At 50.8% G+C, this 13,877-nt stretch overlaps 1 protein-coding gene across 6 annotated transcripts in view; it reads right to left on the reverse strand.

The window, feature by feature from the left end:
• The window catches only part of PLXNA2 (plexin A2), a 221,460-nt gene that overhangs the window by 192,037 nt on the left and 15,546 nt on the right, over positions 1–13,877 (reverse strand). For 3 of the 6 annotated variants that reach the window (XM_073802784.1, XM_033852885.2, XM_073802788.1), the window contains exons 1-2: positions 4,353–5,354; positions 2,570–3,837 (exon numbers count right to left, since the gene is read on the reverse strand). In XM_073802784.1, the coding sequence (XP_073658885.1) occupies positions 2,570–3,837; positions 4,353–4,377 (1,293 nt within the window). In that variant the 5' untranslated portion in view covers positions 4,378–5,354. Of the gene's footprint in view, positions 1–2,569; positions 3,838–4,352; positions 5,355–13,877 lie in introns of those variants that run through there. The other 3 variants (XM_073802776.1, XM_033852874.2, XM_033852877.2) reach the window with 3 other exon arrangements.

Below are 13,877 nucleotides of genomic sequence, written 5' to 3' on the forward strand. Positions count from 1 at the left end.
GTATGGGTGCAACCAATGTACTTAGTTTTTGTGTCTTTGTTTTTCCATCTGTCAAATGGGGGATGAAAATCCTTGCTTTATAGGGTCATATTGAGGATCAAGTGAGGTAACTCTTAAATTGCCCAGCACAGCCTTTAGGACAATAACTGTTATTCAATGGGTGACGCTCCCCTTCCTCATTTCTCTTCTGGAACAGAGCTCAAATCCTTCATCTGAGAGCTCCATGTTAGTCCAGAGATCACGTTAAAATTAAGCCCCGTGACGTCAGCTACCCTCACTCCTCCCTAACGCCCTCTGAGGCCACCAAAATGTCTCTGGGTCCCCAGGTCTGGGACTGCTTAGATTATAAGGACTTTAAGGGGCCCCTCCTGTTGCAGCCCCACCTCCACCTCCACTATCAAGGCCGCAGCCGAAGAGTGATGATGAAGGGAGGGGGTGGTGAGTGAGGGGCTGTTCTCTCTGAGGTCCTGATCCCACCTGCTGTCACCTCTCTCCCAGTGCCTCTGCTGCTCTGTGGTTACTAGCCCGGGCTTGTCTCTCTGCAAGCCAATGGAGCCCCACAAGGGTGTCGGCTCTTCCTCTTCCCTCTGGCTCAGCAGCAGGCAGGAATCAGCAGTTTCCTTCTGACAAGGGCCCCCTCTGGGCAGTGGGAACCAGGCTGGACTCTGCAAGGACTTAACCCTTGCATTTCCTCTCCACTTGTCTTGATTGGTTGGGGCCAGAGGTTATAGAATTTCAGGACTGTAAAGAACTTCGGAGAATATCTAGCTCAAACTCCTCATTTTATAAAGGTAAAATAACAGCAAATAACTGGTTCTATAATAATTAATATTAATAATTATAGCTGTCCTTTATTGCATGCTTATTATGGGCCAGGTATTGTGCTCATACATACTTGCTCCATTTGATCCCCATAAAAAGAGGCTACTATTATTTCTCTTCTAAAAATGAAAAAAAATACAGCTCAGATCAGGTACATAACTTGCCTAAAGTCACACAGCTTTAAATGGTAGGACTGATTTTTAAATACAAATCTCTTGGAATTCCAAGCCTAGGGCCTTAACTACTAGCCTATTGTACCAAGAGGCTGACGGTAGGAACAGAAGCAAACCCTAGGCCTGATTTGTCTTTTGCTTTAAGAAGAGGTGTTTGGTCCCGGTAGCAGACACCCTCCATTTAGGGTGCTCAGAAGGCAGCCGTATGGGTCACTTGGTCTCAGGTTGTTCCCCAGGCTGCCGATCCAGTGTCCACAGCACTCTGCACAGAAATCTATCTTAGCACTTGTCACATGCGTAACAGTTAACTAATAATGCTCAACCTAACACGCCAGGCATGGTGTTAATCTTGCCACATAGTATCTGATCATCCCATGCGGTAGGCATTATGATTCCCATTTCACAGACGATAATGGAGAGATATTAAGTTACTCCTGAAGCCAGGAAGTCACACAGATAGAATTTGAACTCTGAATCCCGAACTCTTAGGTACTATATTACACTGCCAGCTATTTTTTCTTTCACTCTTTCTCCCATTAGATTACGAGATATCTGAAAGTTGTGATCATGTCTTTTTATGTTTGCATCCCCAGCTGGGCACTTGGGAGATCTTCAATACCTTCTTGTTAAGTGGATGGCTGGAGGGAGGGATGAATGGATGGATAGAGGGATGGGTAGATGGATGGACGGACTAATGGGTGGATCACGGTAACCACCTAGATGGCAGCATCTTGACCCTCTGACAGGACAGTGCTTTCCACTGACTTTCTTGTCTCTGCCATCCTCAGGTCTGGACCCCAAGCTCCCTTTCTTCTCCTTTTTCCCCAGTTTTCAAATTATCAGTCAAGCTCAACTCCCTTCTCGCTCCTCCAGCTCACATATCTACCTGCCTACTTTACTCCTTCACTTGGCTGTACAGTGGCCTACAGGGCCCTGTATGTACAGGATCTGGTGTGTGTTACCTCTGACTGGCTCATCTCCAACCGCTCTTTCTGCCACATGCTCGGGTCCAGCTGTAGTGGCCTCCTCGCTCTTCACGCTCTCCAGGCATGCCCTGCATTCTCTGCAAGAGCTACTCCCTCCCTCTCTCTGGAATGCTTTCCCAGATACCTGCATAGCTTACTTTCCTCATTCTTTGCTCAAATGCTGCTTTCTCAATGCACCAATCCTCGTGGGTACTGCCTCTCCCCACTTCTGTGCTTTATTTTTCCCTACAGCAGTTGTCATCACTTGAGAGACGACATATTTTATGTATTAATCTGTCTTGCCTCACTAATGAAAGCTCCACGAGGGCAAGTAGCTGTGTTGTATGGTTCACCTCTGAAGCCCGGGGTGCTTACAACAGTGGCTGGTGGCGTAGAGGCCCTTGATTATACATTGGTAATGACTCCGCGCATCAGCAAACATGCCTCAAGTGTCTGGTATCCTCAGACTCTGTATTATGGGGACCACCTGGTAACGTGAGCCTGAGCACCTCTCTCATTTCAGGCCGTGGTGGTCTGCGGGCAGGGTGTGCAAAGGGGTGTGCAATGCCAGATGCCGCATCAGGGGTAGAGCAGGTGGGCCCTCCTTACCGCCTTGGTGCACTGCACGTCCTTCCCCAGCAGCCAGTTGAGCTCCAGGTTGCCCTCGCCCTGGTAGCAGGACTGCAAGCGCTCTTTGATCTGCAAGTTGATGGCCCGGATGGGGAAGGCACAGAGGGCGGAGTCATCCGGCGGGTGGTGATACTGCTTCTGCCCTTTGGAGAAGATGGCGAAGAGCACGTCGTCCTGGCCGCTGATGTTGAAGGCCTGGGCCAGCGAGTCCCCGGGCTTGGCGAGGTAAGCAGCCTGCAGGAGGCGATATTCCACCCCGGCCCGCGTGCAGCCGAAGGGCAGGGACACGTAGGAGTGGAACTTGGGGTCGTCCTTGCAGAGCCTCACGATGCGCGAGGTGTAGAAGAGGTCTCCGGCCGAGTTGATGGCCACGCCCTCGGGGGTCTCAGGCTGGACGGTGAGGAAGTAGACGAAGCCCCCGCTGGCGAAGCCGTAGATGTAGAAGATGTCAAAGTGGGCGACCAGGGCCAGGGTGTCGGACGGGATCTTGATGAGTGAGGAGACGAAGTCGCTGTGGAGCTCGTAGTCGAGCATGGCGGAGGACTCGGGGTCGCGGGGCAGCTTGCGGCTGGACAGGGTGGGAAAATAGTCCTGCTTGCCGTCCACAGCAGTGCCGATGAAGAGCTTGCCGTCCTCGCCCTCGGAGCGCACGATCACCCCGTACATCGTCCCCGTCTTGTTGACGCTGGACAGGTAGTGCTCCTTCTTGTGGGACGGCTCCACCAGGATGAAGAGGTCGTCCAGCCGCAGCAGCTTGCAGACCCCTTGGTACAGGCTGCCGCAGGCCAGCAGCCGGTTCTCGGAGTAGTCGATGATGAGCAGCTTGTTGACGTTGTTGGTAAGCGTGAGCACCTCGCTGCAGGGCTGAACGATGAGCGGCGGGTAGCAGGACTTGTTGTCCTCCTCCGGCCCCGTCTTGTGAGCCACCTGGATGGTCAGGTTGCCCGTCAGCTTGTACACGCGGTTGATGGCCCCCACGTACACTGCCCCCGTCCCGCGGTGCACCGTCAAGTGGTTGAAGGTCCAGTCCCGGTTCTCGGAGTGGAAGGTGCTGAACTGGGGCATGCCGGCCGCCGGGGGTGCCAGCAGCACGCAGACGGCGGAGAGCAGGACCACAGGCCAGCCGTCCACCTCTGCAGCCCGCGGCCAGGGCCTCCTCTGTTCCATTCTGAGCCGGGCGGGGACCAGGAGACAGAGCCTGTGAGCGCTCGCGTACTCCGCCTTCCTGGCTTGGCCCTTACATGGTTCTGGAAAACACAAGGCAGAGGGGTCAGATGGAAAATAAATCCCTGGAGGAGTGAACAGGACTGCTTGACCCAGGTCCCAGTGCCGACTAGCTCTGTGCGGCTCTTTCTTCTGTATTTCAGTTTTTCTATTTTTAACATACTTTCTCCCTCTTCGGGATGTTCAGGGAATCCTATTATCTATTTTGGTCTCCAGCCTTTACGCTGTAAAATGCATTTTTTTTTAATAACTTTACAAAGCATCTCTATTTCTGTCCTCTTCAGATATCGTTTTTATCTCTCAGAGAGGTTAAACGGCTGAGTTCACCCAGCCAGTTGATCCTGGTGTCGGAACTAAAGCCGGACTTCCCCACCCAGTCGCTGGGTCTGTCCTCCTGTTCTCTCCCAGTCCAGTGGAAATCTCTCCTGTCTTGTGAAAGCTGGTCAGCAAGGTCCTCTCCCAGGCTCTCCCAGGCAGCTATTCCGAGTCTGATATCACAAATAAAATTCTTTCTTATTTCAGACTTCCAGCCCCTCACCCTGCTGGCTTCCTTCCTCTTTCATGCTCTGTCCCCTGTAGGGAAGGAGGAGAGCTGGTCATCCTGAATCACAGTGCCTCTCGCTGCCCCTTGACCTCGTCCTCTCTAGAAAGAAGAATCCCTGATCATTAGCGGTTAAAACTCGTTCAGAGTGTGAGGTGGGACTGGGATCCCCACACGTGCTGTTCAGGAGCCTGCAGAGCCCCAGGGAGAAGGGCGGACAACCCCCCACCCCTCCTCCTTGGGACAGGAGGGCATCAGCCACTGCCTCCCCAGTAAGTGGGGTGCCAGGTCCTGGGGAAATTGCTTCCACTTCTGCTTCTCTGCAGGTGGAGCACAGGGGGAGGTGGCCTCCTTAATCACGGGGACTGGCTGGCTGAGTCCAGTCTCAGCCGCCTGGGCAAGGGTTCCGGGTTTGGGAGATGTGGAGAGGAGCAAAGGGAGGCAAGTTGAAGGTCAGGCTCACTGTAGCCACTGCCGGGGCCTTGTGATTGTTTAAGGCTCCGTGTGGCCGACCTCAGGCTGCCTGCCCCAGCCTCATCAGTCCCCTGCCCCGACTTCTTTCCTCCCTCTCTGCCCTCCCAAGCCCCAGGCTGCACAGCTTTTCCTCCTTATTCCAAGGAAGCTGCCCAGAGGGGCAAGGTGGTGTTCCTGCGAGAGCTTCTCTAGACTCCCAGGCAGAGGGTAGAGAGCGGAGCCTGTCCCATCACTCTGCCAGCGCTGCTCCTGACTTCTATGGAGAGGGAGGGACAGCGGTGGCAGTGGCGGCAGCAGTGGGCAGCAGGCTGTCTAGCAGAGGGATCTTTTCTCCAGCTGGATGGAGTGTCTGACAACTTCCTCGGACAAGTCCAGACAGAACTCTGGGCAATGAGGCAGCAGGAGTGGAAACACTCAAGCCAAGGATTAAGAATGTGCTCCAAGGCGGCTTAGGAGAGTCCTGTGTCCCTTCGCCCCCAACCTGGCTAGACTGGGCTGGAATTAACACAGATGCCATCGGCAGCATCCCCATGGCTTTCGCTCTGTGTCTTTAGAAACTCTCCCTCGTCCTCCTCAACTGTGCCTCCCATGCCTGACAGCCATCACGGTGCCAGAGGGAGGCCCCACCTGACGGCTCTCCTCCAACCGGGCCTCACCGGGGTGTTGTTCTGGTGTGACTCATCAGGTCCCGGGCTTCCTTGGAAAGAGGGAGGCGACAGCGGCATGAGGCCCAGGCTGACCTCAGAGACTCTGACACAGCCCTTCCGGCCCCACGTGCTCACCGGCAAAGCCTCCCGACAGACAGAGCTTTCGGTTTGGAGGTTATTTTTAGCTATGTCCTGGGGCCACTAGCAGGACGTGAATTCCTCAAGAGGAGCCGTGGAAAGGAAATAACAGAATGCTCACATTCTCCAGCTGGACAGGGAACGGCAGGAGGCCGGGCTGTGCATGCCCCTGTCTCTGGGTAGGAGAGCTCCTTTGCCTACAGGTGGAGGGCTGTGTGTCCCCGAGGAGCCGTGAGGATTCTAATCATCACCACTGATGCGCTTGGGCTGTGCCTTTTAGACAGTGCTCTGTGAGACACCCTGGCATCGAGTTTGTGGGCAGTGCACCCCACCTCCCCCAGAACGTACATGCACATACATGCTTAGCCCATGGCTGGAGGGAAAAGGTCCCAGTAGAAGAGGTGACACCAAAGGACACGATTGTGAGGTTAAGATCAACTATCTCACCTCCCTGCCCGATATCCTCCAGAGACACAGTTTGAATAAACAGTGAGTGGCTTTTGTTGTTAGGCAGAATTGGGGAAGAAATTTGGGACCTTGGGCAAGTCCAGTCTCATCCCCCTTTTCTGGTAGGATGGGATAATTACAGCACCAGCCCCTCGAGTTGTCATAGAGTAAATGAGATAACGCGGGGAAACCTCTTAGCATGGGAGCTGGCACTCAGTGAATGCTTAACTTATGGAGTTATTATTATCACTGAAGCCTCCCCAGGAGACTGCACTTCAGGAATCCCGCCAGACCTCCTGACTTCTCTTTTTGCTCGTATTCTTCCTTTCCAGGGGAATGAACGCTGTGGGCAGACCTCTGATCCCCCTCCCTGGCCCAGTGAAGGGGCACAGACTGGGAAGCATGAGTCAGAGGAAGGGGGATAGATCCAAGGTGATCGTCTCTAGCACACTACTGCACAGGTCCCAACACAGCCTCTCTGCAGCCTGCAGGGAGCCCGGCGGAGGTGCAGGATCCTGAGAGTTCAAGTATGAATGGCAAAATTGGCCTGGTGGCTAGAAGGTATGCAGTCATGGGGCAGGAGGAAGAGTGAGGGACTCGGCGAGCCCCGGATTCATATCCTGCCTGTGTCACCCATGAGTTGTATAGCTTTAGACCGGTCTAGCATCGACCTGAGCCTATTTCTTGATCTTAACATCAAGGATGTTAGAATTAACCAGTTCTTAAGATTTCTTCATTCAGACAAAATGATACCTTGAGACTTGTCTGCTTCAGCTTCCAGAGTCTATGACTGCAATGGCAGCTGAGGTTCTTTTGTCCTACTGGGTAAGGCTGGTGAAGTTCAGAGTTCTCAACAGACCAATAATTGGGCTATTCTCCTCTCACCCCTCAAGCAGCATCTACCCTGGGACAGACTGCTCCTGGTGACCGGCCACACAGATTCATTCCATGGCACTCAAAGATCACCCACTTGGGAGCAGTAGGCACTAGTGCGTCAGGGTCAAGAGGAGACGTGGTCTCTTGCAGTGCAGGGGTGGCAGAGGAGGCTTGCATTCCACCTTGGAATTCACAAAGACAACTGACTTCAACAGCAAGTTGAGAGCCCCTGGCTTTCCAGGCCAAGGCTGATGCTATCAGGTAGCTCTTCCAAAGCAGGGCCCAGCTGGCAAGGATCAAGCCTCCCGTCTGAATTTGGAGTAAGGGGGAAGGGCACCCACCTCTGAACCTCTGACGAGAGGCAATGTGGTGTAATGGTTAGACTCATGAGCTCTGAACTTAGATGCTTGGATTCAGAGGCAATAATAGCTGTGTCAACTTGGTCAGGGTACTTAGCCATTCTCTGATGCTATCTCACTATTTATATATAATGAGATTAGCACTAGCATCTACCTCATAGGATTATTATGATGAAGTCCTTTAATACATATAAAGCACTTAGAACAATGCCTGGTCTGTTATAAGTGTTCAAGATACATTAGCCTTTATCAGTAATAATTTATTTCTCAATATTCCCAGCTCTTGATTTCCACTCATTCCATGGTCGGTCTTAGAATGACTTTTGTAGAAGCCAGTGAACACACACCTATGACTCTGTAGACCTAGCATTTCCTCCTAACCCCAGTTTTCTGCTAGTGTCAACCTCAGGGGTTTTCTCAACGATGCCTCCTTCCTGTCCCTTCTCCTCTCTCCGTCTAGTTCATGAAGTCACTGTGTCACATGCATTCTCAAGAGCCAGACTTGCCAAGTGGCTGTCCTCCTACCAGTTTCCCTCTCCCCCACCCCAAGTCTCCAACCAGGACGTGCTGCCCCGGGATGCTCGCCCTATCAGCGAAGCATGCAAAGCATTCCTGATGCCAAGAAGAGGCCACGCTTTCCTCTTTGGGAAGCAAGTGTCACTAAATATTTTATTTGGAGGGCCTGGTGACACCATCTCCCCGATCAGGATTCAGGAGGCAGGTGTTGGTGACAGCTAGTGAAGGCATCTAATACCTTCCTGATCAGCTGCTGTAGGCAACAGGGGCAGAGCAGGGAAGAAACGACAATTAGGCATTTCCAGCTCAGCTCGGTGCCAGAGTCTTTCCTCCCTGTGACCCGCCCTGTGGCCTTTTTTAGGAGATCTGGGGGAATATGCCTCTATGCTTACTTGGCCTCCCTTATTGCAAAAGGAAGGAGGAGGAGGTAGGAAGAGGAGTTAGGATCAGGATACAATTTTGCTAAACTGAGTAAAAGTTCATGATGGTAGAGCTCCCACTCTTGGACCCATCTGTAGCTCTTCCATCATCAGTATCCTCCATCATTCTATCATCACTGTCACCATCATTATCACCACCACCTGCACTGTCATCACCAGCACCATTTTGGCTGTGACAGTTTTCATAACAATAACAGTAAAACATGCCTATTAATACAACCGCACCTACTAGGTGGCTCACATAGCCAGGATCCAAATGGTAAGTATGAGAATGAGGGCTGTGTACTATTTACAATAGCCAAGACATGGAAGCAACCCAAGTGTCCGTCAACAGATGAATGGATAAAGAAGATGTGGTATATATATACAATGGAATATTACTCAGCCATAAAGAAGAATGAAATATTGCCACTTGCAGCAATGTGGGTGGACCTAGGGAATATCACACTAAGTGAAGTAAGTCAGACAGAGAAAGACAAATAGTACATGATATCACTTATATGTGGAATCTAAAAAATAAATCAATCCATATACAAAACAGACACATACTCACAGACATAGAAAACACATTTATGGTTACTAAAGGGAAAAGGGAGGGGAAGAAGGACAAATTAGGAGTATGGGATTAACAGATACACAGTACTAATATATATAAAATAGGATTTACTGTAAAACACAGGGGACAATATTCAATATCTTGTAATAACCTATAATGGAAAGGAATCTGAAAAAGTATATATATATATATATATATATATATAAAAAACTGAATCTCTTTGCCATACACCTGAAATTAACACAATATTGTAAATCAACTATACTTCAATTAAACAAACAAACAAAAAATGAGCGCTGTGAAGTCAGAGGAGTTAGCACCTGTTCCTGGGCTTCACCCCAACCTCTTCCCTCTCCCAGGGCAGGGAAAGGTCCATCTTCTCCCCCAGCTTTCCCTTCTTATTAGTGGCACCTTTAAAGCAGGAATTCAAGACCAGCACTGAAGCAGACTGTAAAATTACTCCAGTCCACTTCTTTTTTTTTTAAATGAAGAAACTGAGGCCTATGGAAAGAAAACAGATTGTCCAAGGTGACCCAACATGACTCAGGGACAGGCTTCCATCAGAACCTAGACCTTGTGACCAAAGGTCCATTGCTTCCTCTGCTGTAGGCAAAAGAGTCCAGGGAGTCAGTTATGTTCTGCCTCGAGGGTGCCCTGTTTTGGGGAAAGAAGGTGCCTTTTGATCGTGGTGGCCCCCTGATGGGCAGAAGTGAGCCTGGGACTGGGCCTGGACAGGGAGGTGGTGTGCAGGGCAGACTCAAGGATGAGCGGATTAAGGGGCAGGGGAGTGAAAGGGACACCAGAATGGCTCCCTTCTGTGTTGGGGGGATGACCTCCTCCAGGCCAGGCAGGTCCAGGCAGTTGTCACACACAAGAATGGCACCTATACTGTGACTTGGGGGCTAAGGTGTCCTGTACCATATGCCTCTGGGTTGTAGACAACCCCATAGACAGGTCAGATGTTATCCAAGCACAGGCACTTTCTTTTTCTCAAAGACTTAGAAATGCAGCCGAAGGGACTAGAGTGAGATATCCAGGGGGACATCCTATCTAGAGAGGATCCCTGGGGCATCCTGCCAAGGAGATTATGGAATTTTCTGACATTGAATTTTCCTGACAGCTGTTGAGGAATATGTTTACTGAGAAGCAGGGGATTGGTCCCAGTGACCCAAAGAGGCTGCCTTTGGTATAGGATTTCTATGAATTAAAGTCTATGAGGATAAAATGTCTAAATGCACAAGGCTGGGGCCCTGGCTCATCCCCTGTGGATGGAACGATCTTGAAGGACCCGTCATAGTGTCATCTTTGGGGTTGTACATGAACATTCCAAGTGTCACTCTGTCGAACAGCGACCTCAGAGGTAGTCCAGGCACGTTGAGTAGCACAAGGTGAATGCCAGGGCAAGCGCAGAGGCCGCGGGTAACACCGACAGCTGGAAGGCCTCAATTAGAGTGAAAGGAGTTATCTGGTATTTAAATAATTATTAGATGGAAGGAGTAATCATGGGTTTGAGCTGATTTTTTCCCCCACTGTCACCCTGATGGCGTCTATAATATATTATTCAAATGCCCATGATGCTCACTGAGAAGAGACCAGAGAGAGGGGAGAGATTGGGAGAGAGAGGTGGTGGTGGGGAGGCAGGGGGTGGGAGAGAGACTCCTTTAATCTCCATGTGACAGGGCTGCAGGAGGTACGATTAGTCTTTTTCTTATTTCAGCTGTCACTCAGGCACAGACACCAAGATTGTTATTAGCGTATTTTATGCACGCGATTTAAAGGGAAAAGAGGAGGGGGAGGTGGGCAGAGGGAGAATTTCCCACAGAAAATAACGGGACCAAAGGAACAATTTAGATGTCACTGCTATACCAGCTGCGTTTGTTTCATTAATCGAATGTCATTTTTTCCCCCAGACTCAGTGCTGTTATGCGAAGCTAAGTGGCTACACCTCGCCCCAGAGCGAGATGGAAGGGAGGTGAGGGGCGAAAGAGAAGGAAAATGGGCCTCTGCCTACATGGCCTCTTGGCATCTTTCCTGAGAAAGTGCAATAGACGATACAATGCTCCCCACCCCTCCCGCATCCCCCCACGGTATGTCCAGGCAACTTTTGGTAACAACAGCTACCCAGTCACTTCCCTCACCATGAGAAGGGAGATTCCCTGCTTGTCCTTCCATGCAATTTTTTTTCCCACAGGTGGATAAATCAGATCTAATCTCCAATAACCAAGGACTAAGTGAAGGAAATTTGGGGAGGCCCTAACATTGATCAGCAGTAAGGGAAGAACTCATATTCCAGGCGGTGAGAGGGCTGCTGACCAAGCCACTGTGTGTGGCTTTCTGCTCAGGCAGATGGTGGAAGCAAGGCCCTTGCATCCCACATGAGTGCATGACAGAGATGGGGTCTCTGTGTCTCAGATGGCACGGTGGGCAAGGCACTCCCGCTCTCATGCACCCTCCAAATTCATATGTTGAAGCCTTAAGCCCTGCAACCTCAGAGCATGGCTGTATTTGGAGACAGGGTCTTTATAGAGGTAATTAAATTAATATGAGATAATTAGGGTGGGCCCTAACCCAAAAGTACCAGTGTCTTTATAAAAAGGGGACATTTGGACACAGAGACAGATAGGCATGGAGGGAAGACATGTGAAGAGACACAAGGAGAAGACGGCCATCTGCAAGCTAAGGAGAGAGGCCTGGGACAGACCCTTCCCTCACAACCATGAGAAGGAACCACACCTGGACTTCTGGCCTCCAGACTGTGAGGCAATTAACTCCTGGTGTTTAAGCCACCCAGTTGGTGGTACTTGGTGACAGCAGCCCTAGCAAACTAATGTAGCTGGGAGGAGTGATGCATTCCACCATCTTGGCTTGGGAATTGTTCCTTGAAAGAAACGGGTGTTTGTGGCGAGGGGTTGGGTAGAAGCCATCACAGGGCCAACACACTTCGAGATGTAGATCTCTCAACATCTCTGTGAGAACCAAAGGCAGCAAAACATGCTTCCCCTTTCACCCAGCTAAACACAGTGGCCCCGAGAATGCACTTGTTCTGCCTCTCCCAGCTCTGGCCCCGGTGGGACTAGAACTGGGTTTTGCCAGCCTCTCACCTCTCGTGCTTGGCCTGCAGAGTTCCTATCCATTTTGCCTCCCTGCCCCCTCCTCCTGCTGCCCAGAAGAGTCCATGTGTCACCTGCCAGACCCCAAGGACACAGGGGATATTCTGTGACTCCCAGGGAGCCATCGCCCTCCATTCCCACCCCAGCTCCTTCTCTGGCCTGTCCAGGGACCACTGCCTCTTCACATCAGGGAGGGTTTTCTGGTAGCTTTTTTTCCCCAGGTCTCCCAGTGGGCTCTGCTCAAGCCCTGGAAACCACACCAGCTCTCCCAGGGCCTTAGCAAAACATCCAGTGTTTGTCTTCTCCTCTCACAGGCTATAAAAGTTTGGAGTTGTCTCCCTGAATTATGAAGGGTTCCAAAGACAGGCGCTTATTTGAAGGGTTGCAGGGGGAGGGGCTGGGCTCCTTTCTCGGGTGCTGGCTGGGTTGGCTTGGCCAAGTCAAAACAAGATTCATTACCCTGGGGCCGGGAGCAGGGAGATACACCGCCTGACCCTGCAGACCTGCCCCATATGTCACGGGCCTGTCAGAAATCTCCCAGAATTCCCTTTATTATCTAAAGGTCGCCACCCGGGCAGCGCGGAGAGGGCCCATGGTATAAACTAAACTACAAGAGCAATCAATTTCAAGCAGCTGCCGGCCTGCCCCCCCTCCTCCCTCCTCCTTCCGTGGGCTCTGCCCTCTTCAACCCCCTCTAGGGGATGGTGCAGCCCAGCCTTGCCATGACTACCTCACCCCTGGGGCAGAAAGAATTTCTGCGACTTAGCAGGGCTCTGAGGCTCCAAGCTGTGGGCACTGGGGGCGCGCCTGCCCTCTGCACTATGGGGCCCCTAGAAAGGTGACCCCACTTGTCCCCTGACTGTAGCCAGACCATACGCATACCATCCTCGTGATGGGGTTGCTCTGCTGGTAGGCATTATGGGATTAAAGGACAGGAAGGGGAGTTTTCAGGCTCCTTCCAAAGTCTGGCAAAGGAATAAAAGTGGGGATCTAGCATTGCTAAATCAAGTCCAAATTTACGTTAGAACTCCTCATACCAGAAGGGTCACGAATAGCATAATGATAGCAATTTCCATTTGTGTTCCACGACAAAAATAATAAAAAGGAGCAGCTATCATTATTATTAATTATTAACCACCTGCTATATGGTACACTGCTAGATTCTTTGCATACGCAACGGGTAATTTTGTGATTATTCCGCAAGATGGGTATTATTCTCCCCATTTCACAGATGAAAAAATGGAATCTCAGGGAGGTTGAGTAACTAGCATCATTCTGCTAGGAAGCAGAACTTTCTGACACCCATGCTTTCCCCACTCTTCCACATCACCTAGATATTTAGAATTTATTTTTCAACCAAACCCTCTTGCCCCTAATCTGGGAAGACTCATGAGAACTTTAAGTAAGACTTGGCAAGTACTCTACTTTAAAGTCAAGACTTGAGGCTCCCATTTTATTTTGGTAAAGAAGCAGGGCTGAGGATGGAGGTGGCCAGGGCTGAGTTATCCATTACAAGGTGGAGTCCATGGGTGTTTTGTGGCAAGAGGTTTGCTGGCTGGCAGTCACCTTTCAGGGGAATTCCACATGATCTTTCCGAGGAGCCTGGAAGTATCTCTCCTGCCTTCTCACCCAATGCTTACTGTACAAGGAAGAGCTAAGGACTTTGAGATAGAAATGGGGCAGGAGAGCAGGAAACAGGGTAGAAAGTACCCAACTAAGGGGTTAAATAAATTACAGTTACTCCAAATAACGGCATATTATGCTGTCATTAACTGCAATGTTTTCAAAGAATAGTGACACAGCTCCAATTCTCACCAGTGGGGGGGAAGGGGGAGGAAGAAAAAGGAGGGGGGAGTAAAAAAACAAAGCCCTAGACATTTATCCCAGCTCTCAGGCTGTGGAATGGCCCTAAACGCCACTTACTTTCCAGGAAGCTGTCCTATCTTTCTCCTCTTGAAG

This window comes from Tursiops truncatus, chromosome 1 (genome assembly GCF_011762595.2).
Source record: "Tursiops truncatus isolate mTurTru1 chromosome 1, mTurTru1.mat.Y, whole genome shotgun sequence".
Taxonomy (NCBI): domain Eukaryota; kingdom Metazoa; phylum Chordata; class Mammalia; order Artiodactyla; family Delphinidae; genus Tursiops; species Tursiops truncatus.